This window comes from Erythrolamprus reginae, chromosome 1, assembly GCF_031021105.1.
Source record: "Erythrolamprus reginae isolate rEryReg1 chromosome 1, rEryReg1.hap1, whole genome shotgun sequence".
In the NCBI taxonomy this organism is placed as follows: domain Eukaryota; kingdom Metazoa; phylum Chordata; class Lepidosauria; order Squamata; family Dipsadidae; genus Erythrolamprus; species Erythrolamprus reginae.
The window spans coordinates 348,558,691-348,586,174 of NC_091950.1; the positions used below are offsets into that span (position 1 = coordinate 348,558,691).

Here is a 27,484-nt window from a genome sequence, read left to right on the forward strand (position 1 = left end):
ATGGCTCAGGCCACAGAAAGTGAGGAGAAAGCATTCCTGTGCCTGTCCCAAAAATCAGCAGGCCGGTGGGAGGCATGCACACATGCACAGTTGAGCTGATGGGTGCCTACAGAGAGGGCTCCACATGCCACCTGTGGCACACCTGTCATAGGTTCGCCATCACTGCTATAGGACCTCCTGCTTGAGCAGAAGGCTGGGCTAGATAACAGGGGTCTCCAACCTTGGCAACTTTTAAGACTTGTGGACTTCAACTCCCAGAATTCCTCAGCCAGCAAAGATTTGCAACCTTTTGGCCTTTGGTACAAGCGCTGGGGGGGGGGGTTTCTCCCGTGCCTTTCCAGAGATGAAAAGTCAGTATTGCCCGTTGCCATAGCTCCCAGAGAACTTTCCCCTCCGAGTCCCCGCGCTTTTGAGCCTATCCTTGTGGAATTCAATTGCATCATCGCCTCCGACGCGCTTTGTTGCTATGACAACCCCGGGCCCTTCAGCAGAAGGTTCCACCCCGCCCTCCTCCCACCACCGCAATTCCCCTTCCCAGAAATAAAAACGGCCCGCGCGTTTAGCGGCAAAGGAGCGAGCTCGTAAGCGAACGCCGCCTCCGCTCCGCTTCAAAAAAAGCCCTCGGATTCAGCTTTTTTTGCTCTCGCGTCCTCCGGGAAACGAGCTGCAAGCGATGGTACCGGCGCAGCTTTTTAATTCCCGTCTGTCTTGTGCCCTACTTGGAAACACACACACACGCACCCCTTGTAAGATTTTCGCAACTCGCGAGTAGCAAAAGTTTGCTTGCCTCGCTTTTCCTCCTCCTCGTCTGGGGCTGCAGGTGCTTTCCTGTGGCATTATTATTATTATTATTATTATTATTATTATTATTATTATTATTATTATTATTATTATCATCATCATCATCATCATCATCATCATCATTTTATTATTAATATGCCACCCCTCTCCGAATAATCGGGGCGGCTTACAGCATATAAAAGCAGTATACATTATAATTAAAACAACAGTATACAGTATAATTAAAATTAAATTAAGAATTACATTAAAAAAACTAAAAAGCCTATTAACACACACGCATATCCATTTAAACAAGCCAGGGAATAGAATCTAATGACCCCAAAATTGGCGACAAAAATGAGTCTTTGTACTCTTGTGGAAGGCGAGGATAGTGGGTGGGGGCAACACAAATCTCTGGGGGGGAGCTGATTCCAGAGCGCCGGGCCCCACACAGAGAAGGCTCTTCCTCTAGGTCCCGCCAAACGACATTGTCTAGTTCAGGGGTAGGTAAAGTTGGCTTTTCTATGATTTGTGGATTTCAACTCCCAGATTTCCTGAGCCTATCATGATAGCTCAGGAATTCTGGGAGTTGAAGTCCACATGTCATAGAAGAGCCAATTTTGCCAACCCCTGGTCTGGTTGATGGGACCTGGATAAGGCCGACTCTGTGGGGCCCAACAGGTCGCTGGGATTCATGTGGCAGGAGGCGGTCCCGTAAGTAATCTGGTCTCATGCAATATAGGGCTTATTGTTGTTGTTGTTGATGTTGTTTTTAATGGGATTTATAATATATTATTGTTTTAAATGAAACCCTCGGCAGGAATGCAAAAGCTGGGGGGGGGGGACTCCGGCTTTTTGGCTCCCGGCCTTTCGGGACAGCTGAGAATGCTTGCAAGGGAAGCGCTTTTCGGCATGGGGCGAAATGTTGGAGAAGCGCTTCACCTGTTGAATCCCGCGCAGCTGTTCAGTGCCAGCTGCCGCCGCCGCCAGCATTCCCTCGCCCGCGGCGTCAAATGCCTTTCTTCGCCCCTTCATTCCTTTATTTTCAGAATAACGGATTTTCAAGGGACCTTGGGAGGTCTTCTAGTCCAACCCCCCCTACTCGGGCATGGCCATTTTAAGACTCGTCGACTTCAACTCCCAGAATTCTCTAGCCAGTTATTCCTGGCTGGGGAATTCTGGGAGTTGAAGTCCATTTGGGGACCTCTGCCCTAGACTGTTGCAGACAAACTCTTGTCCGGTTTATTATTTTTTTAAAAAAACTTCCAATTCCTTCCCGCTCCGTTTTCCTCTTCCAACAACTCCTAAACTCCAGTTTAGGCGGTAGCGAGCGGACGGGCCAATTTCCCCTCATCTTTCCCGGGAGACGGTGGAAGTAGCCCCGTAGGTTTTTTTGGAAGCCGTCTTCTCCCCTGAGTCCAAGCCACATTACCTCATGCTAAAGAACTCCCTGTCTGAAGGAACCCGGGCTAAATATAGCGAGCGGGAAGAGAGAGAGAGAGAGAGTTTAAGACTTGGGTAAAGGAGGGAAGGGGGGGCTTTTTTCGATGGAGGGGAGCGCTCCTCCTCTCCTTCCATCTCCCCCCCCCCCGTAAAGTTGGACTGTTTCAAGATGCCCCCCCCTTTTCCCTCAGCTCCTTTCTGACCTCGGTGTATCTCTGTGTGTCTCTCCCTTCCCCTCCCCTCCCGCCCCCCACCTCGCAGATCCCAGGCCCGCGCCCTGAACGCAGCATGCTGCCCCTCCTGCTTCTGCGCGCCCTTCTGACTCGCCTGTTGCTGCTGGCTCGCAAGCGCCTCCTGCCGCTGCTCCGGCGCCTGAGGGCCCGCCTGACTTCGCAGCAGTCCCGCGAGGCCGTCCTCACCTGCCTCCTCTGGCTCCTCAACCTGCGCAAGAAGGTGGACGGCGACTAGAAACGAATTCGGGCGGGGAGGGAGGAGAGGGGAAGGGAGGGAGCGGGCGGCAGGCATCCCCCCCAAAAATTTTGTCATCCCGGCACCCACCTGTCACAGCCGCCCCCCCCCTCCAGCGGAGCCTCGTTTCGGAGGGAGGCGAGACGTTATCCTCCCGGTTTCCCCCCCCCCCCCTCAAAAGCGGCTTCTGAAGAGAAAGGGGGCGCTCGTCCAGCCGAGAGAGAGAGAAAGCGAGCTCAAGAAGTACCGGTATTTACCAACTGCGCTCCTCTCAGGGGAAAGATTTTTTTTTTTTTAAATCGTTTCTTAAGAGCCGCCCCCCCTCCCACTTAAAAAAATTCTCCCAACTTCCAGGCGCTTTGAATAATTTATTTTTTTCCTCTTTTGCTCAGTAAGCCAAGAATCAAGTTCCCTCCCTCGGTTCTGCTGTCTTCCCCGCCTTTGTTTTCCGGCAAAAAAAATGAGTTGAGTGAGTGACTTCCTCACAGAGCTAACTTAACTACCACTGGCTGGAGAGACCTTGGCTTTGGGGGGCAGCTTGGGTAACTCTTGCTGGGAAACCAAAGGAGAGGGTGTTTTTGGGAAGTCCTCTTTCAACAGAGAAGCTCCGCTTGGGAAGAGGAGAGGAGAGAGCTCCCAAACAGTGAGGAAAAAGAAGAGGAGCAGAGCGGATCCAATGGGGGCATAGTCTCCACCTCTTTTGAGTTTGCTTGCATGGGATGGAAGAAGCCAAGGCAAATCTTGTGACTTCCGATTTTTGCCTTTCTTTCTATGACCCCTTCTACAAGAGGTCCTTTCTTCTCTACCAAGAGCAGGGGGAGTTTATCAAGACTTGTTGGGTCCTAGCATTTTTCCTAGGGTCCCTGTAAGGCGCTTCTGCTAGGGAGACAATGTCTGGTAGCACAGCGAGGAAGGTCCAACCCTTCACCATCAGCACCAAATTATCTCTACCCAAGTGTTCCCTGGAATTTCCAAGAGACAGCTGTACTGACATTCCTCTCCATGCTCAGAATAACCGTGACTTGCACCAAAACCTCAATGAGTGTGTTTCCCTGTTTCTGGCTCAGACGTCTCTGGAGCCTGCGGGAGAAAGGTTTAAAAGCGCTAGTCCTGTTGAAGAAGGGGTCGCCAATGACGATTGCATCAATAGCAATTCGCTGTCCCGTTCCATTAAGAAGATTACTTTGTCCAACTGGCATGGGAAAAGTGGTTTAGGGGAAGAAGGGATATTCAGAGGCTGTTCCCACAACGGTGCGGAGAAAAATTACAACAACAACAACTGCAAAGCAGGAAAAGCACAATTCAAGGTAAGCCGTTTGTTTCTCTCCTTTTATATTTGCTATGCTCTCCGCTCTGCACTTCACATCTCTCTGCAGTGCCGGATTACACCTGGCTTTAGGATCTTTGTGCAAGCCACTGTGTGAAAAGGAATCCAAAATAGCTAGATTAAGGGGGATGGAGATCAGAAATTCAGGATTCCCCCAGTGTTGGGGGGTGGGAGAGACAATTTGTTTGGAGAACCTGCTCACATAGGGGTACAGTTTATTTCTTCCCACTGTCTGACATAATGAAACATGAGCAAAGAATAATGCTTTTTCCTACAGGAGTGAGACACATGTGCTGCTTAAGTTCTGCCTGACTTATTTATTTATTTTATTATTTATTTATTTATTTGTTTGTTTGTTTATTGGATTTGTATGCCGTCCCTCTCCGAAGACTCGGGGCGGCTCACAACAATAATAAACAACAGTCTAACATTAAAACAAATCTAATAATAAAAAGATATATAAAAACCCCAAGATTAAAATCATACAACACATACATACCGAACATAAAATATAAAAGCCCGAGGGAGATGTCTCAGTTCCCCCATGCCTGGTGATATAGGTGGGTCTTGAGTAACTTCTAGTCACTATTATTTAAACTACTTTGCTTCTGATAGTATTTATCTGCAAGCAACTGCATAGTGAGCATCACTCTGAGCTAGATATGGTATCCCTACTTTTTCTCTAATTATCTTTCCATAGAACTCTCAAAACTAGTAGTAGGATCTTGAGATTTCTGGTTCAATATTATTATTTTTCTAGTTCCATTGATTTATTCCGTCTCATGCGTTGGCTTATTTCTTTTTGTTTCTGTTTTGTTTTGTTGTGGAGATAATCTGTGGATGGTGTAATGAGACTATATTACCTCTGAACGTGGTGGGACACGTCTATGAAAGGTTACTCATACAATTTGTAAGCATTTAAATTTCCATCTTCCAGCATTTTTTAAAAACACAAGATTATGTCATTTCTGGATATGTATTATAAGAAAGCATCATGCCAGGAAAAGGCTTAGAAAATAACCTGTGTGTTGTAATGGTACTAGGATTTGAATATAAACAGGTCTGTGCTAGAGTTGCCTTTTTTGTTTCTACACAATTGTATTTTACAAGATTGCGTTGATTTTTATTCAGAGAAAGGGTTATGAGAGAGACATTTGGAAATCTCAGAAAAGGTGTGCTGTTTGGCAAAACCTCTTGTCAGAAAGACATCTAGGATCACTTCAGTTTAACGCTTCGGTTGTTTTGTAGCCACTTTCCTAAATGAACTGTAAGTATACGTGGAGACAAAAAAAATTATTGAGGCCAGCTATGTGATGTCAGTTCTGTGAAATTATTATGAAACATGTTCCAATGAGAGAAGTTGGGACCATGTCATTCTGTTTTGGTTTTAATAACGAAGACAAGATTTTTTTTTAAAAAAAACAGTTTCTCTGCAGGCATGACTAACCGTGTTATCTCATCAGCCCCACGGAAAACGTTGCCCAAACTGACCTTGAAATCTTGGCCAGGAATCTCTCTGGAAGCCCTGATGCGTTTCTCCGGCATCCAGCCTTATAAAGATATAGACAAGTGCTTCCCAACCTGTGGGGAGATTGGTTTGATACCTTTTGTAGCTTCTCCAGCAAGAGAAGACTCTTCTTGCCAGTTCATTCCTCGGTTGCAGTCTCCACATTCCAAAATTAAAGAAAGACTGACTCGGTTCTTGTTTTCACATGTGTTCCTGGTGGCGGCTGCGGCTGCTGCTGCTTCTTGGTTGGGATCAGAGGGTGGGGGAGGGAGAGCCCTACCTCTGCAATCCAAGTGGAGCAGAACTGCAGGAAGGATGAGATCATCTTTGTGCTGACAGCCCTGTTTGCCTGCAGCTGATGGATTGAGGGAGCTTCGCATGTAAATAAAGCGCTTATGTCACCTGAAAGCTTATCTCCCCCAACTCTGGTCTGGGAGAGGCCAAAAGGGGTCCCAGGTGGGGGAAATAGATATTGACTTCTTTGAAAATTTCTGATTATCGCAAATTATGGAATTAATACCTATTAGATGTTTGCAAAGGAAAAAACCAACAACCCATAAACAATAGACATAAAGGATCATCTAGTCAGGCTTTCACTACATAACAAAGCACAGAGGTTTATTCCATGGCTGAACTGCCTATCATTTACATGCTAAAGCAGTCTAAATGTTTTGTATCTTTTGCAGGCAATATTCTAGGCCAGTGATGACGAATCTATCGTGCATATGCCACAGGTGGCACGCAGATTCCCCGCCATGTGAGCTGTTGCCCTAGCTCTGCTCCAATGCACATGTGTGTGTCAGCTAGCTGAATTTCAGCTCACACAGAGGCTCTGAGAGGTCATTTTTGACTTCCAGAGGGCCTGGGGGGTGGGAGACATTTTTTGCAAAAAATGGGCTTACCGGGCCCACCAGAAGTTGGGAAAGTGGCCATTTGGGCCTCCAGAGAGCATCCAGGGGGTAGGGGAGGCCTTTTTTTGCCCTTCCCAGGCATTGAATTATGGGTGTGGCCACTTGCACAAGCATTAATTAATTTAATTTATTAGATTTGTATGCCGCCCCTCTCTGAAGACTCGATAGTGCGCATACACACGCTTTTGGCACCAGAGGGGAAAAAGGTTTGCCATCACTGTTCTAGGCTTTCTCTTTAGTGCAGAGGTCTTCAGACTTGGCAACTTTAAAATTTGTGGACTTCAACTCCCAGAATTCTGAGAGTTGAAGTCCTCAAGTCTTAAAGTTGCCAACTTTGGGGACCCCTGCTTTAGTGCATATGCCTTGAACTTCAGTCCCAAGGTAGATCATTCCTATTTAAATAAGCATTGAAATGGAAGGGATGTACCTTTCACAAGTGATTTACAAAAGTGCTGTGGGCTGCCTCACCCGTGCTGTTTCAGACCTCTTGAGCAATTCTGAAAAAAGAAACTCGAGCGCAGCTGAGGAATCCTATAATTAACCATTGTAACTTTGACGTGACTCCCGAAAAAGCAACATACTTTTTTTTTCAGGCTTCCATGGAAGAGAGATGTGCTCATGCTTCCAATTAGTCTGAGGCATTTCTTCCAAATTACTTTGGAGATGATGGAATAGTTAGCATTTATGTATTTAAGAGAGTTATGCGGTCTTGTGAGAGCATTTTCTATTTTCTGAGATCCCAGAGATGTGCTCCAACATCAAACCCTTTCAGAGAAATAGATACCTGTTGTGGTTAGTTCTGGCCCAGCTCCTGCCCCAAGGACTGTGGATGTGGGGGAGACATCCACATGCTGCAGGCCTGTTTCCCCCTCCCCGTGGAATCTGATGATGAAGGCTCCTCTGACCAAGAAGACATGAGTGACAGGGAGGAGGAAAGTGTGGCAGACAGCTCAGAAGGAGATCAATTATCTAGCTCCTCCTTGGATTCAGAACAAGAGTTAATGATACAGCCACGCATGCGGAGAGTGATGCATAGGCAACAACAACTGAGATATTATTATCAAAGAAAATGAGGCCACCTGTGGTTGGGTGGGGCTGTGGTAATTAGTGAGGCTGCTATAAATAGCAGCCTGTGGGTTTGGCCATTGTGGAGGATTATCTGATGGTTGTGTTTCGTGACTGCTTTGCTGACTTTGATCTTTGTGTGCTGATTTCCCCCCGCTTTGAAACTAACCCAGAGCAAAGTGTGTTTCACTTTGTGAAAGAAGAAAGGCCTGTGAATTGCCTCACAGCTGCAAGCTAAGTATCACAGAACTGATAAGGGCCTTGTACAAATTACCAGTTTGTTTGGAGACAAGTGCTCTTGGCTATACCAAAAGAGGGCTTAGTTTAAGTGAATTTTCATTATAAAGAACAGTTTTGAATTTTCAAACATGTGTGTTTGTCTGAAATTTGTACCTGTGAATTTTTGGGAGGAGTCTACCACAGAGCCTGACAGAAGAGATACCATAGTAACCATTAACAGAGTTGCAAGGGACCTTGTAGGCCATCCAATCCAACCCCCTGCCCAAGCAGGAGACTCTACACCGTTTTTGACAAATGGCAGTCCAGTCTCTCATTGAAAGCCTTCAGTGATGAAGTTCCCACAACTTCTGAATGCAAATTGTTGCATTGGTTGTTTGTTCTCACTGTCAGAAAATTTCTCCTTATTTCTAGGTTGAATCTCTCCTTGATCAGTTTTCATCCATTATTCCTTGTCTGGCCTTTGGGTGCCTTGGAAAATAGCTTGACCCCTTCCTCTCTGGGGCAGTGCCTCAAATTTTGAAACACTGCTATCATGTCTCGTCTGATCCTTCTCTTCACTAGACTAGCCATGCTCAGTTTTTGCAACCATTTTTCATATATCTTAACCTCCACCCCCCTAATCACCTTTGTTGCTCTTCTCTGGACTCTTTCTAGAGTCTCAACATATTTTTTTTTATTGTGTGGTGGCCAAAACTGGATGCAGTATTCTAAATGTGGCCTTACTAAGACTTTATAGAGTGGTATTAATACTTCACTTGATCTTGATTGGATCCATCTGTCAATGCAATTTAGGATGGCATTGGCTTTTTTGCCTGCCACCGCACACTGCTGGCTCGGATATAACTAGTTATCCACTAAAACTCCAAGATCCCTCTCACAGTTACTGCTAGAAATATGGAAACAGTAAAGAAATTGTAAAGTGAAATTGAGCACCAAACTCATGAAGTTCATTGGAAACTTCCTGACTTTGGGACCAACATTTCCAATACAATTTCATAAGTGTCTGTAGAAACTGGAATGATAGCAAAGTCATGTAAACATGTACATTAGTGGGCCCTTTTGCATTATTCAATTTACATCAGTTGCCTCATGATGCATGGTGCCAGGCGCCTACAGACACTTTAGTTTACCTAATCAAACCTTCATAGGGAGAAAAGTATTTAAGAACAAAGCAGTTTATTTCACACTACATAAATATGAGACAAGTTTCTTAGGTCTGCACTGTTGAAAACTCCAAAGTTGTTAACAAAGCAAATGTTTATTTAGATAGAGCTATCAACTGCAGTTTGCAAAAATCTGGATGAACCCTAGATGACAGCAGAGAAATACTGAAAACTGAGCTCACCAGATTATAGATAGACCTGAATATAAAAAACTTAGATTAAAAAAACAACAACCATAAAAACATTACATATTCAGAAAAAATAGTAATAATGTAACTAAACATTTGAATATTAAAATGTAGCCTCAGATGTCAGAGCTGTTAAGAATAAGATTTATATATGTTTGTTCTATTTCCTAGCTTCTATTGCTTCGTACTAGAAAGTTGTTAAGCATCAGGTTTATATACATAACAAAGATACATAGCTCTAATTCTATCTTCTACTTTTATCAATGTCCTATTTATGTATGAATTCATTTTTATTAAGTAGCCTATCATAATAGCAATTCCCCATCTTTGCTATAAATCATGCAATTACTATTCTATTATTTGCTGCTTGCAGATTTGCAATACCATTATTTTATGTTTTATTGCAAAGAAACCTATTTATCTCACACTACTAGTCTGAGAAACTTGGACATCTACATCTATTCAATTCAATTTTTTTTTTATTATCTCTTCCCCACTTTCCTGAATGTATACATATACATATGCATGCATACATACATAAATACATACACACATACACACACACACACACACACACACACACACACACACACACACACACACACATATATATATATATATATATATATATATATATATATATATAGAGAGAGAGAGAGAGAGAGAGAGAGAGAGAGAGAGAGAGAGAGAGAGACATGTCAATTCTACTCCAGCTAGTAGTGGGTGATCACAGAATATTTTGGTGTTGGATATGCTGAGTGGAGCTTATAGGAGTCCAGCAATAACAGGAAGGCAACAATTTCCATTGTTTAGAATACATACTTGTGGAATAAGTTTTGTAATTTATTGTTTTCTCACAGATGAACAGTATGTGATACTTCATCTATCATGAAGTCATCATTACTTTAGTAGATTTTTCTGTCCGTATGGGAATTATGAAGGTCCCTCATATCTTCCTTGCCAATACAAAATAGATATTGCGGACAATAAAATGTTTTTATATACTGGTGTTCCAATTTCTCCTGGCTACATTTGACCATTGGTTATTGTGTCTGATTTATTGATTATTCTTTGTCCATATCCACATGCTAAGTCTTTGTGTAAGAATGAAGAACTGTGTTCAAACTGTGTTTAAAAACAATAAAAAAAACATACTGTTTATTTCTTATGAAAATGAGTGAAAGAAAAATTTAGTCAATGTGTATTTCATCTTCTTATGAACACCTGTGTTCTTGCAATATAGCAACAATTAATGGGTGGAACCCTTGTTACAAATCATGTCTCATTGACAATCATTGGGGTGCAATGCTCATCTTAAAGTAGGGGTGTCAAAATGGCAGCTTGCGGGCTGGATGTGTTACAAGCAGACCGCGCCCACCCCAGCTCTGCAAAGGCAAAAAAACTTCATGATTACGTGATGTGATCAAGTGTGATGCCCGTGTCTTAAAACATAATCAGGATGAGGATTTGATAAAACACAGGAAAATTGAAGTGTCTGGATTTTATGATTGTTACTTTAGCAGCTCAGCTATTTCATTATTCTTCACTGATTTTTCATAATTGGGACATAATAAATCTTCACCATGCTAATTTTTCCTACAGGTATTTCTCAGAAAAGAAGTAGAATCCAAGGAAGAAAAACAGAATGTGAGAAGCCTCCAGGCTGGTGACAATTCTCTAGCTGGCAGAGTTGCACCTTTTGTGGTAGGTTTCCTTTACCTCCTGCTAAGTTAAAGAATACTACTATAGATGGTTGCATTCAATTGATAATTAGGAATGGAACTTGACTCCAAAAACACTGGATTTTGTACATGAAGGATTGAAATTCTTGAACATTAATATGGATTTGAGCCTATCCTTACCTGCAGCAGGTACTTAATCTAATCCTTGGTAGTCTCCTAAATAACAGGAGATTGCCTAGCTTGGTGAACATTTCCATCATCCATAAATTCCATTAGATATTCAATCCTTGTTTATTGACATTGTCTTTGGATGTTGGCTTGAATGAGATTTATCTACTGTATAAACATAGAGACACCTCTTCTTATATATAGCTTATGTTTGATTTTAGTAAACTCCAACCTCAGATTATTTTTCTAATAGAAGTCATTAACTGATTAATATAAATTATCAGAATTTTGGATCAGAAAGAAGAATAAGCATTGACTAATTTATGATGACTTGCTTTCAGCTGATGCTTTTTGTAATGCTTCTGAGAAAGACTTTTTGCCTCTTATAGTGGCTAACATCTTGCTAGATGTTAATAAAAACAGAAATATTTTGATGCAATTACCATCTTCATATTTAAAATCTCGTTATAAGTTCTGCTAGTCCTTTTGTGGAAATTAGTTTTGTGTCTTCATTCATTTGAAGTCTTGCCTTTTTACCCAAGGTGCTCAAATTATGAAGCGAAAAGATGACAATCCATTGAAGAAGTCTGTAAATCAAATCCATACCCTCCCAAATTGTAATCAAATCATTCTAATACAGTATATCCCTTTTAATTAGTAACTAAAGGGGCTACTATATAGAAGATTTGGGGTGTTGTGGGCACTTCTCTGTTTCTTCTACTGGAAAAAGTGAAGGAAGAAAGTGCAAGATTCCCATTCTGGTCTAGAAATAAAATCAGGGAGTATATAACTCTCAGTGTATCCATATTCTTGTGAATTTTAAGGCTTTCCCCAAGCAATATACAGTACACTCTCTTTGTTATCTGAATCAAGTGAGGCTGTCAAGCTGCTAAAACAGGACTCTCATTAAGTGTTGCACCTTATGATTCTTGATGAACTTTTATTTTCTTTTATGTACATTGAGAGCATGTGCACCAACACAAATTCCTTGTGTATCCAATCACACTTAGCCAATAAAATTCCATTATGTTCTATCTATTTTAAACGAAAGATAGAGGCACCGTAGGTAGATAGTTCAAGTCTGGCGAATTGGTGTTGAACCTAGTTTAGTTAGGAGTTACAGCTGTCATCTTATCTGAGCAGAAATCATTTTTGGCCTAGCGACCCACACTCTGACATCATTCTGTTTCTATTAGTAACACACTGTATAATGTGTGTGGGTCTGCAGGTGGAAACAACTTGGCAGCATCAACATCAGTCAATCAGATGAACAATGTCTTCCTCTGACTTTCTTAAATTCTTTCAGAATCATTATGGCCATGCAAATATACTTTATCTAAAACTAAAATAGACATTTGTTCAGTATTCACCGTGTGTTATGTTTTCTATTGTTGAGTAGAAAGGTAGTGCTTGAAAACAGGAATCAATGTGTGTGGTATATTAGGTACAAAAGTGGCAAAGAGACGAGATTTACGGATTCTCACAACAAAGAAAATACAACCATTCATAATCTGATCATGAAGACTGCTTCTTAGAATTGGATATACCAGTGATCCCTCGATTATCGTGAGGGTTCCGTTCCAAGACCCCTCGTGATAATCGATTTTTCGTGATGTAAGGTTGCGGAAGTAAAAACACCATCTGCGCATGCGCGCCCTTTTTCCATGGCCGCGCATGCGCAGATGGTGGAGTTTGCGTGGGCGGCGGGGAAACCCCGATCTTCGTCTGCTCGCTGCTGCTGTGGCCGCCCAGCAGCTGATCTGCTCGGCGGCGGCAGCGAGGAGCCGAATCAGGCTTTCCCCTTTGCATGGGCAGCGGGGAAACCCCGGTCTTCGTCTGCTCGCTGCTGCTGCGGCCGCCCAGCAGCTGATCTGCTCGGCGGCAGCAGCAGCGAGCAGACGAAGATCGGGGTTTCCCCGCCGCCCACACAAATGGGAAACCCCGGCTCCTCGCTGATGCCCCCGCTCGCCCGCCCGCCCGCCGCCCGCCAGCAAGAGGGGGAGAGATAGAGAAAGAGAGAGAAGGAAAGAAAGAGATGAGAGAGGGAGGAAGAGAGTGTGAGAGAGGAAGAAGCAAGATAGAGAAAGAGAGAGAGAAAGAAAGATGAGAAAGGAAGGAAGAGAGTGACGTCATCGGGTGGAAAAAATCGCGATATAGCGTTTCGCGAAGATCGAGATCGCGAAAATCGATGATGATGCTGTACTATGATGCATTAGATTGTTTGCAACGTATAGATTCTCAGGTTTTTTTATAAGCCCCTTTAAGTTACAAAAAGGCATAGCTTCAAAGAGCACCACAGAGAAAATCTGCATTAGAGAAGATAAATAAGAGGCTCTCATTTACTCTCTGTGGAACAATCTGATTGTCTTGTGGACTGCTGCAGGTTCAAAGGATTGGACATAGTGCAAAACTCAAGATTTCCACCCTCCTTTCATTAAGACAGAAAGCGGCAATAACCTTGGCATTTATAGCTTTTCTTTGCAAGAGTTATTTACAACTTGGTAACTACATTCCATCCTTTGCTTGGCTAATAGCCATCATGGTTCAAGATTTAAAACGCATTGTAAAATGGACCTTTTCCTTTACTGTACTAAATATTATACAGCCTAAGTATAATCTGTATGCACTCTACAGTATTGGTTTAACAAACGTGTACCCACACATATAAACTGCACTATTTATAAATACCGGTACTCTTCCTGCTTTTTAGTTAGAAAAAAAAGTTAGGAGCTAAATGTACTGGCCAACATACCCTTTTAGGCTGGCAAAAGCTTTCCCTCTGGTCGATATAGCTTCACATCTTCCATTACTTCAGCAACTGCAGTGGGTAGAAAGGAACTCACAGCACCTTCTCCTCTTTGGATCGACTCTGCTCAACAACCAACAAACTTCCTCCTCAGGTTGCCAGCCATTAGTCCTCCTTCCAATTCTACAAGTTCTCTTTTCCAGCAAACTTTTTTATTTTCTTAAGTCTTCTTTTCTCTGCCAACTCAGTATCTGCCCCACCCTCCTCCTATGGGAAACGTCTTTTGGAACACCAAGCTATCATTCCTTTTACTTTCCAGCCACAAAACAAAAGAGTATCTGTTTTGGATGCTTGCATAAATGCTTGACAGGCTTTCCGGAAGGTATGGGCTCATCTTGCATGCTGATCAAATGAAGAGGTGAAATAAATACAATTGATCTTGAAAACAGAAGCGGACCACCTACTTGCCTTGCACCGCATACAGCTTTTAGGAAATATGGAACTGAACCTCTGATTGTGATAGCCAAGTAATAAAGGCAAGTTTTCCAACCAGTTTTTTCAGTGCGGGGGTGGGGGGGATCCTTTAAAATGGTATATAAATCTCAATTTAAGCTTAATGCACCAAACTGTCCATTTCATCCATCCAAGCAGTCTCTGTTCTGTTAAACGTCAATAATGACTTTGCATCAAACCCTGTAGCTTTTGACATTTTTAAAAAAAATTGTGCCTCCTCAAACTCCATAACTTAGTATTAAATTAACTAGCATTGTAATTTCTTATAAAAGACTTTTAAAAAACTGCTTGCTTGATAAACAGCATGTGTCAAGTTGTAGAAATGGATGGATACACATTTCCAAAACTAGTTCACCAACTGCCTTTCTGACATCTGAATACAGCATTGTTCCATCTCATTTGTGAGCAGGTCAGGAGTGAAATGCTCCTGTTTTGCTCGTGCCTGCCAGTCATCGGAGAGCTGGTTGCAAAGAGAGTACGAGGATCTGTCCACCTACTTTTGCATTGTTTTTGCATTCTTTTACCCTCTGTGCATGCACAAAGCATTCTGTGCATGCACAGAGGGTTCAGCGGCCAGTCAGGGTCAGACTTCTCCAGATCCTGTCAGCCAAGCAATGCCGACTGGCGGGTCTGAAGGGAAGGGCCTTCTCTGTGGTGGCTCCAGTCCTGTGGAATCAGAGATTTGCACCACCCCCATCTGGCCTTTTGAAAGGCTTTAAAAACATGCCTTTGCCAGCAGGCCTGGGGCCATTGAACATGAACGGTTTACTCTGGCTGATAGTATGGCTGTGGTATCAGATGTATTCTGGTTGAATGGTTTTTTAATGTTTGGGGTTTTTAAATTTTGTAATCGTTCTTATCTTGCAATTATCTTTGTAATGGCCCTGAGTCCACTGGAGAAGAGTGGCTTATAAATGTAAGTAAGTAAGTAAATGAATAAATGAACCCAAATGACAGTGTCTGGGCAGGTGGGTGGAGCCTCATGCTCCCTTCGCGACTGGCTCCCCAACGACTGACAGGCACAAGCAAACCGGGAGCATTTCACCTGTGGAACAGGTACATATAATGATGTAATCTATAAGACCTGTTGCAAAACAACACATGATGTCAAAGTATCTGCAGCCAACGTAAATGAGCAGGGTATTATTGTCTTATTAGGGTTGCAGACTGCTGATTCCAAGAGGATGTGGCAAACAAAGATCGTGCAGAATGCAGCTGCGAGAGCAATCATGGGCTTTCCCAAATATGCCCATGTTACACCAACACTTCGCAGTCTGCATTGGTTGCTGATCAGTTTCCGGTCACAATTCAAAGTGTTGGTTATGACCTATAAAGCCCTTCATGGCACCGGACCAGATTATCTCAGGGACCGCCTTCTGCTGCACGAATCCCAGCGACCAGTTACATCCCACAGAGTGGGTCTTCTCTGGGTCCCGTCAACTAAACAATGCTGCTTGGCGGGACCCAGGGGAAGAGTCTTCTCTGTGGCGGCCCTGGCCCTCTGGAACCAACTCCCCCCAGAGATTAGAATTGCCCCCACCCTCCTTGCGTTTCGTAAGTTACTTAAAACCCACCTCTGCCGCCAGGCATGGGGGAATTGAGATACGTTTTCCCCCTAGGCCTTTACAATTTTATGCATGGTATGTCTGTATGTATGTTTGGTTTTTATATTAATGGGTTTTTAATCATTTTTAGTATTGGATTATTATTGTACGCTGTCTTATTATTGCTGTTAGCCGCCCTGAGTCTCCGGAGAGGGGCGGCATACAAATCCAATAAATAAATAAATAAATAAAATAAATAACTTACTCTGAAAGCATAAGCTGATGCAAGATGTCAGGACTCCCCTGGCTCAAAGGCTATGTGCCCATGGACAGTCCCCTGTTTTGTGTTCCTGTGTAGAGTGGACTTCTTGTTCATTTTCAACTTCCCTCCCTTTTTCCTGCCAGACAGAAACTCATTTCTGGGGGAGATTTTTATGGGAGGAAATGAATTAGGTTACTGAGCAAATCCATAAGCTTATCTCAGTGGAAAATTGAACAGGACACACGGTGTGCGGATTGGCTTTCTGTGACTCGTTGCCCTCCAGATGTGTTGGATTGCTTCTCTCCTGATTTCATGGCCAGTCTGGTCAAATGTCATGCTGACTGGGGAGAATGACAGACATAGTCCAGCACATTTTAATTCTATTAATTTCTAAAATTAATAGTTACATGGTTACATAGTTACATAATAGTTACATATGCCCGTGTTACTCCAACACTCCGCAATCTGCATTGGTTGCCAATCAGTTTCCGGTCACAATTCAAAGTGTTGGTTATGACCTATAAAGCCCTTCATGGCACCGGACCAGATTACCTCAGGGACCGCCTTCTGCTGCACGAATCCCAGCGACCAGTTAGGTCCCACAGAGTGGGTCTTCTCCGGGTCCCGTCAACCAAACAATGTTGCTTGGCGGGACCCAGAAGAAGAGCCTTTTCTGTGGCGGCCCCAACCCTCTGGAACCAACTCCCCCCAGAGATTAGAATTGCCCCCACCCTCCTTGCCTTTCATAAGCTACTTAAAACCCACCTCTGCTGCCAGGCATGGGGGAACTGAGATACACTTTCCCCCTAGGCCTTTACAATTTTATGCATGGCATGTCTGTATATATGATTGGTTTTTATATAATGGGTTTTTAACTGTTTTTAGTATTGGAGTTTGTTATATACTGTTTTGCTGCTATTGTTAGCCGCCCCGAGTCTGCGGAGAGGGGCGGCATACAAATCCAATAAATAAATAAATAAGCGATGGTCCACAGGGCAAAATGCATACGGAAGCATGCTAAAATATAAAGTCATAATAAATACAATTTAAAATAACTCCAAATCCATAAAACAGTGGTCTATTATTAAAACATCTTCTAAAACATACCTATTTAAAATAAGCTCATAGCAATACATTGCAGAAAATGTAAAGTCCTGAAAAAAATAAAACAAAACATGTTGATGTGGTGCTGAACATGAAGCAGAATAGTTGGGGCTCTTTAGGGATGGTATATTTCATAGAAGATGGCTAATATTAATGCTTGGATTGATGGAATCAATCATTCAACACCTCTCAATATACAGTGGGAGAGCACATCTTACAGGTATCACACTAAGTCCTGCTCAATGGTAGGAATATTCAATCGCGGAAAGGTTGTAATGAAGGACTGCTTTGCCCGATGGCATTTTTAAAATGATGGCCTTTTGCAATGTGCTTGCAGATTTCCTAAGCCATTGCATAAAATTAGCCTCACTTACCACCCAGTATAGCTTGCTATTCAGTGGGAATTAGCTTTGTTTATTTTCTCCTATTCTGATTCAAAACATCAACACAATATAACTCCAAGTAAATCAAACGTCTATGAAATCAAACTGTCCACTTAGGAAGCAACACTGACTGACAATCAATTTCACATGTTGTCAGCACATTCAACTTTGTACAGAACAAAGTATTCAATGGGAATATTTCATTCATTCAGATCTAGGATGTGTTCTGTGAGTGTTCCCTTTATTTTTTTGAACAGTATATATATATATGAATGAATGACTGAATATATAACCAAAAAATATCTAATATCCTAAGGAGCCCCAAAGATAAAATCCAATTAGAATACCAAGGTATCTATGAAATCCCTTGCAAAACATGTGCAGCCACATACATTGGACAAACTAACCGAAGAGTGAGCCAGCGCATGGCAGAACATATGAATGCAGTCAAGAAACAGGAGAAGACCTCCTCCCTTGTCCAGCACATTAAAAAAACAGGGCACGAAATTGACTTTGAAAAAACTAAATTACTCCACAAAACAGAGAATTTATATAAAAGAATCTCTCTAGAAGCTATTGAAATTGAAAAAAGATCTTTTTGTTTAAATAAAAGGGATGATACCTCGCGCCTGCCAGAGATTTGGAAACCAGCCTTAAACAAAATAAACACCTCATTATAATCAATATGTCAATCCTTTAATTATTATGATTTTAGAATTTTATATTTGGAAATCAGACTTAAACAAAACACTTCATAATCTTCATGCCATTCCTTCTATAACCATGATTACACCAACCAATCAGATCACGGAAGCATAGTCACCCAATCTATTTGCTACATTCAAAGCAAATCTCCACCCCCACACTACATGCTAAGAAGAAATGTCAGTTGCTAATATTCATTTGCAAAAACACAAAGATTGGAACTCCAGCCTGATGATGGTGAATGTGATTTCACCGAAACGTCGCATAGACATGCAAAACATTACACAGGGCAAAACCCGAACTCAGAACAATCTACATATATATATATATATATATATATATATATATATATATATATATATATATATATATATGACTGAAAGAACTGAACAATTCATATATTCTTGGGAAAATATAACTAAACATTGCATTGTACAACATAAAATGATTGCCTTTTGTAGTGTAGATATAGCCACGTTATGTTATGGGTCATTTGCTGCTTTACAAATGTTTTTGATGAAAATTCCTACAATTTACTGTCAATACTCATGATTTTATGATGTCTGGAGTTTTAAAAAATAAGATTGAAAAGGCCCTGAGCCTCCTATCCCTGTTCCTGTTTGTGAGTGACATAGGGGAAGGTTTGGTAGGGAAGGTTTGCCTATTTGCCGATGACTCTAAAGTATGCAATAGGGTTGATATTCCTGGAGGCGTCTGTAATATGGTAAATGATTTAGCTTTACTAGATAAATGGTCAAAGCAATGGAAACTGCAGTTTAATGTTTCCAAATGTAAAATAATGCACTTGAGGAAAAGGAATCCTCAATCTGAGTACAGTGATCCCCCGATTATCGCGAGGGTTCCGTTCCAAGACCCCTCGCAATAATCGATTTTTCGGGATGTAGTGGTGCGGAAGTAAAAACACCATCTGCGCATGCGCGCCCCTTTTTCCATGGCCGCGCATGCGCAGATGGTGTTTTTACTTCCGCACCTGGGAAGACCCAGCAGCTGAGGAGCCGCCTGCCTGCCCGCTTGTCCTCCGCTTTTCCGCTTGTCCGCCGCTTGTCCGCTTTTCCGCCCGCTGCTTTTCCGCCCGCCACTTGTCCGCCACTTTTCCGCTTGTCCGGCCGCTTGTCTGCTTGTCCGGCCACCGCTTTTCTTGTCCGTCCGCCGCTTGTCTGCCGCTCTGGGAGTTGAAGACCCAGGGAAGGTTCCTTCGGCCGCCCACCAGCTGATCTGCTCGGCAGCGCAGTAGCAGCGAGGAGCCGAAGATGGGGTTTCCCCGTTGCCCACGCAAAGGGGAAACCCCATCTTCGGCTCCTCGCTGCTACTGCGCTGCCGAGCAGATCAGCTGGTGGGCGGCCGAAGGAACATTCCCTGGGTGCCGCCCGCCGCTCGAGAGCAAGAGGGGGAGAGATAGAGAAAGAGAGAGAAGGAAAGAAAGAGATGAGAGAGGGAGGAAGAGAGTGTGAGAGAGGAAGAAGCAAGATAGAGAAAGAGAGAGAGAAAGAAAGATGAGAAAGGAAGGGAGTGACGTCATCGGGTGGAAAAATCGCGATATAGCGTTTCGCAAAGATCGAGATCGTGAAACTCGGGGGATCACTGTACTGTATTAGCAGTTCTGTGTTAGCAAAAACTTCAGAAGAAAAGGATTTAGGGGTAGTGATTTCTGGCAGTCAGGCGGTAGAGAAAGCAAGTAGGATGCTTGGCTACATAGCTAGAGGTATAACAAGCAGGAAGAGGGAGATTATGATCCCGCTATATAGAGTGCTGGTGAGACCATATTTGGAATACTGTGTTCAGTTCTGGAGACCTCACCTACAAAAAGATATTGACAAAATTGAATGGGTCCAAAGACGGGCTACAAGAATGGTGGAAGGTCTTAAGCATAAAACGTATCAGGAGAGACTTAATGAACTCAATCTGTATAGTCTGGAGGACAGAAGGAAAAGGGGGGACATGATCGAAACATTTAAATATGTCAAAGGGTTAAATGAGGCCCAGGAGGGAAGTGTTTTTAATAGGAAAGTGAACACAAGAACAAGGGGACACAATCTGAAGTTAGTTGGGGGAAAGATCAAAAGCAACATGAGAAAATATTATTTTACTGAAAGAGTAGTAGATCCTTGGAACAAACTTCCAGCAGACGTGGTCGGTAAATCCACAGTAACTGAATTTAAACATGCCTGGGATAAACATACTGTATATCCATCCTAAGATAAAATACAGAAAATAGTATAAGGGCAGACTAGATGGACCATGAGGTCTTTTTCTGCCGTCAGACTTCTATGTTTCTATGTTTCTATAAGCGTGACGACTATTTTCCCACCATCACTGACTTCTATTTTTCTGTGCTGTAGTTGGGGATCTTTTTATGTCTTTATTTTATAATGGTGGTTTTAAGCCTCTTGTTCTGTCTTTTATCTTTTAAGTCCTATTGATCTCTATACCCCCAATGGGACTTGAGGTATAGTATTTGCAATGTTAGCCGCCCTCAGTATTTTGTTGCTGGAGTTTTGGCTGAGTTTCGATAGAGGTCACTTTTATAGCTGCCAGTCCCCTAGCTGTCTTGGAGCAGGGACAAAACATTGTGTCATTGCAAGAGCTCAAGAACAAAGCTTGGAAGCTATTCAGGGCTGCCATTCGATGAGTTGCTTAAAATAAGTGTCTTTAGTCAGCCGTTCAGGAGCCGAGTCTAAAGCTCATTTGTAAAGCAGGCAGGCATGAAGTCATGCTTTTGTTTTAGAAGTTCAGGAGAAATTGCTTTAGTTTTCTCTTAGGAGCCCGAGGGAAAGAAGAGAGAACAGGGCAGTAGAGTTAGAAGAAATTTAACATAAAAATTAAGCATGACAATTTTGGAAAATGTTGCTTATGTAACAACCTCATCGTTTGCAGTCTTTGGAATGGCTTTTAGAAAAAAGTGTTCCTGCAGCCGTGACCTCAGTCACGATGGCAAATGCTGAGCCCAATGGACAGTCTTTTCCTTATAAACCAGATTCTTGTATTCAGTGGAAATGCAAACACTCTGATGGATTTCAATGAACCAAAATTAATTCAATGGACACTCTGATGCAGGCTGCAGTGAGCTCAAAGCTGGTCAGGGAGCTTGTATGAACTGCATTCTTATGCCATTATGTAAAGGACAAACACTAGAGCGGAACAGAAATCTCCTCAGAAGCAGGATATAGAGCAAATGAATAACCAAGCCATCTTTCAGGAAAGAAAAGGACCGCTTACATTTTTTTGTGCTGAAAATATAATTCCCTAAACTAGATAAAAATAGTCCTCAACTTACAACAGTTCATTTATTTCAATGGGGATGGAAAAAGTGACTTTTGACCATTTTTCATAGGCACAACCTTTCCAGCATCCCCCATGGTCATGTGATCAAAATTCAAATGCCTGGCAACTGCTTCGACCTTTTGTCCGTTGCTGTATCCCAGAATCATGTGATTTTGCAACCTTCTGACAAGCAAAGTCAATGGGGAAGCCAGATTCCCTTAACAACTGCCATGTCACTAATTTATTTATTTTATTTTTTTATTTATTTTGTCCAAAACACAATGAAGGTTACAGAGGGTATACTCATAGTAAATGAAAGAAGATAAGAGAAGATTAAGGGGCGAGTACAAGTGCACTAGAGTGCCTTCCGTTCCCTGTCCTATTGCTCTCCTATATCTCCTATACCTTTCTTCTATTCCTATATCTCTTCTTCTATTCTATCATTGATATGTTCTATTACTATATCTTCTTTTCTATTCTTTCTTAGATATATTTTACTATGAGTATCTCCTCTATAACCTTCATCGTGTATTTTACTATGTGTGTGTATATATACCCACTAAACCCTCTTTGTGTATTGGACAAAATAAATAAATAAAATATTTAAAAAAAAGAAATACGAATAAAATATACCAATGAAAGAATAGAAGAAGAGATATAGGAATGGAAGAAAAGCTATAGGAGATATAGGAGAGATAGTAAGACAGAGACGGAAGGCACGCTAGTGCACTTATGCACGCCCCTTACTGACGTCTTAGGAATCTGGAGAGGTCAACCGTGGATAGCCTAAGGGTAAAATGTTGGGGGTTAGGAGATGACACTACAGAGTCCGGTAATGAGTTCCACGCTACAACTTAATTACTAAAGTCGTATTTTTTACAGGCAAGTTTGGAGCGGTTAATATTAAGTTTGAATCCGTTGTGTGCTCTTGTGTTGCTGTGGTTGAAGCTGAAGTAGTCATTGACAGGCAGGATGTTGCAGCATATGATCTTGTGGGCAATACTTAGATCATGTTTAAGGCTTTGAAGTTCTAAGCTTTTTCAACTGCTTCTAAGCTTTATCAACTGCAGTGGTTCACTTAACAACTGTGGCAAGAAAGGTCATAAAATGGGCAAAATTCACTTAACAAATGTCTCACTTAACGGAAATGTTGGGCTCAGTGGTGGTTTGAAAGTTGAAGACTACCTGTAGCAGTGTTTAAGTATTTTTCAGCTAGGAGTACAAATAGTGAGATGGGGGAGGCCTATATTTAATATCAAAACATGTATAGAGTGAACAGTATGTTAAATTATCCTCAGGTTTCCACCTATGGCTATTGCCACCATTTTCAATTTTTTAAAAAAATTCTGGTCACATTTCTTGTTAATTCTAATTGTGCGCCCCCAAGCTCCATTTTCACTAGCAGAAGGTTGCAGGAGGCTGGGATAGCCAAAAACAGAGCTCAGGAGCCTGTTTTTTGCTGGCAGAAACATCGCAGGCCAGTCCTTCGCTGTTTCTAAGGATGGCCCTCCAGGCGAGATCTAAGTTCCCCATTAGCCGGATCTGGTCCCCGGGTTTTGAGTTTGACATCCCTGAAGTATGGTAATACAGTGTTCCCTCGATTTTCGCGAGTTCAAACTTTGCAGAAAGTCTATACCATGGTTTTTCCCGCCCGATTATGTCATATGTCATCGCCAAACTTTCGTCCACCTTTAATAAATATTTTTTTTAATAAAATTTAATAAATAAACATGGTGTGTAATAATCTAAATGGTTGCTAAGGGAATGGGAAATTGTAATTTAGGGGTTTAAAGTATTAAGGGAAGGCTTGTGATACTGTTCATAGCCAAAAATAGTGTATTTATTTCCACATCTCTACTTCGCGGAAATTCGACTTTCGCGGGCGGTCTCGGAATACATCCTCCGCGAAAATTGAGGGAGCACTGTATTACTGTATAAAGCCTAAAACTGAATTACCCAATCTGAGCTGCAAAAAATCAGATTAGCACTAGATCAGTAATGGCAAAGCTATGGCACATGTGCCACAGGTGGCAGCAGAACCATATCTGCCGGCACGTGAGCTGTTGCCCTAGCTTAGCTCCAGCATGCATGTGCGAGCTGGCCAGCTGGTTTTCAGCTCACATGGAGGCTCTGGGAGGGAGATTTTGGCTTCCGGAGGGCCTCAGGTGGCATTTTCACTCTCCCCAATCTCTAGGGAAGCCTCTGGAGCCTGGAGAGAGCAAAACATGGGCCTACTGGGCCCACCCGAAGTCAGGAAATTTCCGTCCTCCAGAGGGCCTCCGGGGGGATGGGGGAAGCCATTTTTGTCCTCCCCAAACATTAAATCATAGGTGTAGCCACTCGTGATAGTGTGCACAAACAAGCTTTTGGCACCTGCGGAAAAAAAGTTTCGACATCACTGCACTAGATAGTAGTAAAAAGCTGGTTTTGCATATCTCTTTCCTACCATCCAAAATGGCTGCCTTATGCAAAAAATGAGGGATGGGAATGAAATCTACAGGTAGCCTTCAACTTAAGGATCATAATTGAGCCCAAAATTTCTGTTGGAAAGTGAGACATTTGATAAGTGAGCTTTGCCCCGTTCCTGCCATACTTGTTAACTGAATCACTGCAATTATGAAGTTAGTAGCACAGTTATTACGTGAATCTAGCAGCCCCCCACTCCCCAACCCCCGACTGTGTTTGTTAGAAAGTTGCAAAAGGGACTTACATGATCCTGGGACATTGCAACCATCATAAATAGGAGTCAGTTGCCAAGCATCTGAATTTTGATCAAGTGACCAGGTGAATGCTGCAATGGTCCTAGGTGTGAAAATTGGTCCTGAGTCATTTTTTTGTCATTGTAAACTCCAACAGCCACTAAATGAACTGTTGTAAGTTGAGGGCTACCTGTATCTTGAGGCACATTCATACAAAGATTCTGTCCCAGTTCAAAAGCAGCTACAGGCCTTTACAACCCCACTACTTTGGCTAAATTGGCAGCTTACCTGATTTATTTCTTTATAACTCTAAAATAATCCAAACCACATAAAAGCTTGCTTTTTTCCTAAATATGACATCCCAGAGAATTTATGGGTATTCCATTTCCTCCCTGGAGCAAAACCCTTGTTTTCTGAGCCTCAGCTATGACAGAGTTCTTTTAAAGGGAATATTTTCTTGATTCCAGTGTGAAATTGTCAAGATTTTGACAATTTCCTTTTCTCTTTCTAGTGGACCCAGGCACTTGGAAAACACCCAACTTTTGTAAAAACTTTTTTTTCCCTTTCCCTTTTATGCGGAATGGGGAAATGATATTTTGGTTACCCTCAAGGCAAGGAGTTATTGTTCAAATTGTCTAAAAATGAATAATTTGCTTTAGAATTTGCAGGATATTCTTGCACCTGACAACTGCACTAGGAGACATATGGGGAAGTTGCAAAAGTTATGATTAGATATGCTAATCATAACTTTTGCAATTTTCCAATATCTAAAAGTACCTATGCTACCTTTGTAGCAATCCTGAGAATTTTTTTCTTATAAGAAGTTGGTTGGCAAATCTTTGAACTGTTTTGGAGAGCCTGGATAAATCTCTATGGAGATTCTCAGTCATCCAGGTTATGGTGGTCTCAGAGGTGCTTTTTTAGGAGGCAACCGGAATTTCTTGATTTTCTTTGAAGACATTTTGCTTTTCATCCCAGAAGCTTCTTCAGTTCTGACTGGCTGGTGGGTACGGAAGGGTTTATATTCCTTGCAGAGAGTGGATCCTTTGAATTTTTTAGAGAGTTGTTGAGGGCGCTTGGAGTTTTATCTGTGTCCTCAGGGTTACCCGCATAGTACAAGTGGGTATGGAGCCTTCTTGGACTGCTGAAACGACTGTCTTGTAGAATGGAGATAGAGAGCGAACTATTCAATTTTAGGATACATGGTCTCTTTGATCCCACTTTCAAACCAACACTTCTCTCTGTCCAAAATGTGGACTTTTCAGTCTTCAAAAGAGCGGTCTTTCTCTTTTAAAAGACAAGGGTAGGAATACAACGTCATCTATCTCCAGTCAACAACACAATCCTTTTAGCAGTTCCAAGAAGGCTATACACCCTTTGCACTACTCAGATGAGGAAATAGATAAACCTCCAGTTGGCCTCAACAACTTTCTAAAAGAATGCAAATGACGAGCTATCCGCAAGGAGAATAAATCCTTCCATTCCCCACCATCAAGTCAGAGATGAAGAAGCTTCCTGGATGAGAAGCGAAACATCTTCAAATAAAAAGAAAGTCCAGTTGCCTCTTTCAAAAAGCACCTTTGGGAGGGATTGGATAAAGAAAAAAGTACCATGGGAAGTGCCTTCAAGTCTCTCACACACCATTCTGTTGTGCACATTGGAAGGAATGGAACAAACTCCAAGATTTTTCAAGCGTGTAGTAAAGAAGACTTAACACGAAGCTGAGCATCTTTTCAGCAATACACAGTTTTAGGGTGGGGCAATTAAAGCTCAGCATTGCCATTTCGTACCTAAACCAATGTTAGTTTTGGAACCAAAGGTCAATTAAGTCATAGTTACTTTTCTTCTACATGATTCTGGCCAAATCTAAGAAAGCTCACTTTTTCATTCTCTCTCTCTCTCTCTCTCTCTTTCTCTCTCTCCCCTCCCTCCCTCTCTCTCTCTCTCCTTCCTAGACCGCAAGCTCTGCTGCAGCATCTTCTTGGAAAGAGAGCACCCAAAATGCCAAACCAGGCCCAGTAGTGGAGCTGAAGCCCTGCCTGGAAAGCAGCCCAGGAGTGGCAGACCTATCCAAGTGGAGCCTTCTCCTAGCCCAGTTCAACTGTGACATGGTGCAGGTAAAGAAAGAAAATTTGCAAAGGAAGAAATTGGCTTAACTACCACCACAAAAGGAGGACAATAAAAGGCTGTCTTCTGCTCTTCTTTTCAAAACTGCAGTAGAAAGGAAGAGAGCGCAGTGTTTTGCTGCCAAAAGGACTTTCCTTTATTATAGTGAGAGGACGTGCAAATGAAAAGAAGCGAGGTTCTTTGGCTAGCGGGAGGGAAGCTGTTGCTATGGCATGAGGTCATCCTTGGCAGCCTTTCTTTAAGGCAAAGGACAGAGGACAGTAGGTCAGTCCACAGAAATGTTGATTTTTTTTCCCCTCCATTTTTTTTTTGAAGGAAACGGCATGACATAGACGTCTCACTTTTGTACAGGGAGGGTGGTTAAATGTGTTGTGGTGTAAGTTTGCAAACACAGAATGGGCTGTGAACATGTGCCTTCGAATAAAATGGGAAAAAGGTTCTGAAAGCCTTGAATATGGATTCCAGTAAAGAAAGTCCCCGGTTTACTGTCATCATTTAATTATCATTTCATTGGCCATGAAAGAAATTGCTCAATTACTTTCTGCTGACACTTTAGAAAGAATCAGATGACACAAATGCAAAAGTTTTAATGATGTGTCCCACCTGTTCTGGGAAGCTGGTAATGCTTGCCTGGTTCTTGGGGTGTAGGCAGCCCAAGACAGAAGCTCGGGTTGTGCAATTTCCTTGACTGCCTCCTTTCTAGATCTTGTTAATCCCAATATTCCTTGGTTTATGAAGCACAAAGCAAGAATGTGGATATTGTGTAGATGTCAAAGTGAGTCATGTAGTTATGAGTTTAATAACGGAACGCTGATAGATTTAGCAGTCCTTAGTGAAGATGAAAAGCTGCTGGGATAGTGAATATTTTATTACTTGAAGGATCTAAATGCCTGTCTCAACTTTTAGGGCAGGTCTGTGTGTAGGCGAGAAAGATGGAATTACTTGGTTTCACATAGCAACAGTAATTGGGCTAATATTAGGTGCAAATTAAAGAAACAAATTAAATTAAATAACCAGGAGCATTCATTGAGTTCAAAGTACAGGGGAGTTAATTGTTGCTGCCTATATACAGTGGTACCTCTACTTATGAACTTAATTTGTTTTGAGACCAGGTTCTTAAGCAGAAAAGTTTTTAAGAAGAAGCAATTTTTCCCATAGGAATCAATGGAAAAGCAAA

General features: G+C 42.2%; 1 protein-coding gene and 1 long non-coding RNA gene across 6 annotated transcripts in view; one reads left to right on the forward strand and one right to left on the reverse strand.

The window, feature by feature from the left end:
• Positions 1 to 3,036, reverse strand: part of LOC139157447 (uncharacterized) — a 40,321-nt gene extending 37,285 nt beyond the window's left edge. The window contains exons 1-2 of the long non-coding RNA XR_011557488.1: positions 2,782 to 3,036; positions 2,551 to 2,664 (exon numbers count right to left, since the gene is read on the reverse strand). This is a non-coding gene — a long non-coding RNA (uncharacterized lncRNA). The remainder of the gene's footprint in view (positions 1 to 2,550; positions 2,665 to 2,781) is intronic.
• A 324-nt stretch (positions 3,037 to 3,360) lies between these two features.
• Positions 3,361 to 27,484, forward strand: part of LOC139157445 (uncharacterized) — a 92,658-nt gene continuing 68,534 nt past the window's right edge. For 4 of the 5 annotated variants that reach the window (XM_070734217.1, XM_070734218.1, XM_070734219.1 and 1 more), the window contains exons 1-3: positions 3,361 to 3,998; positions 10,695 to 10,796; positions 26,136 to 26,297. In XM_070734217.1, the coding sequence (XP_070590318.1) occupies positions 3,582 to 3,998; positions 10,695 to 10,796; positions 26,136 to 26,297 (681 nt within the window). In that variant the 5' untranslated portion in view covers positions 3,361 to 3,581. The remainder of the gene's footprint in view (positions 3,999 to 10,694; positions 10,797 to 26,135; positions 26,298 to 27,484) is intronic. The other variant, XM_070734221.1, reaches the window with a different exon arrangement.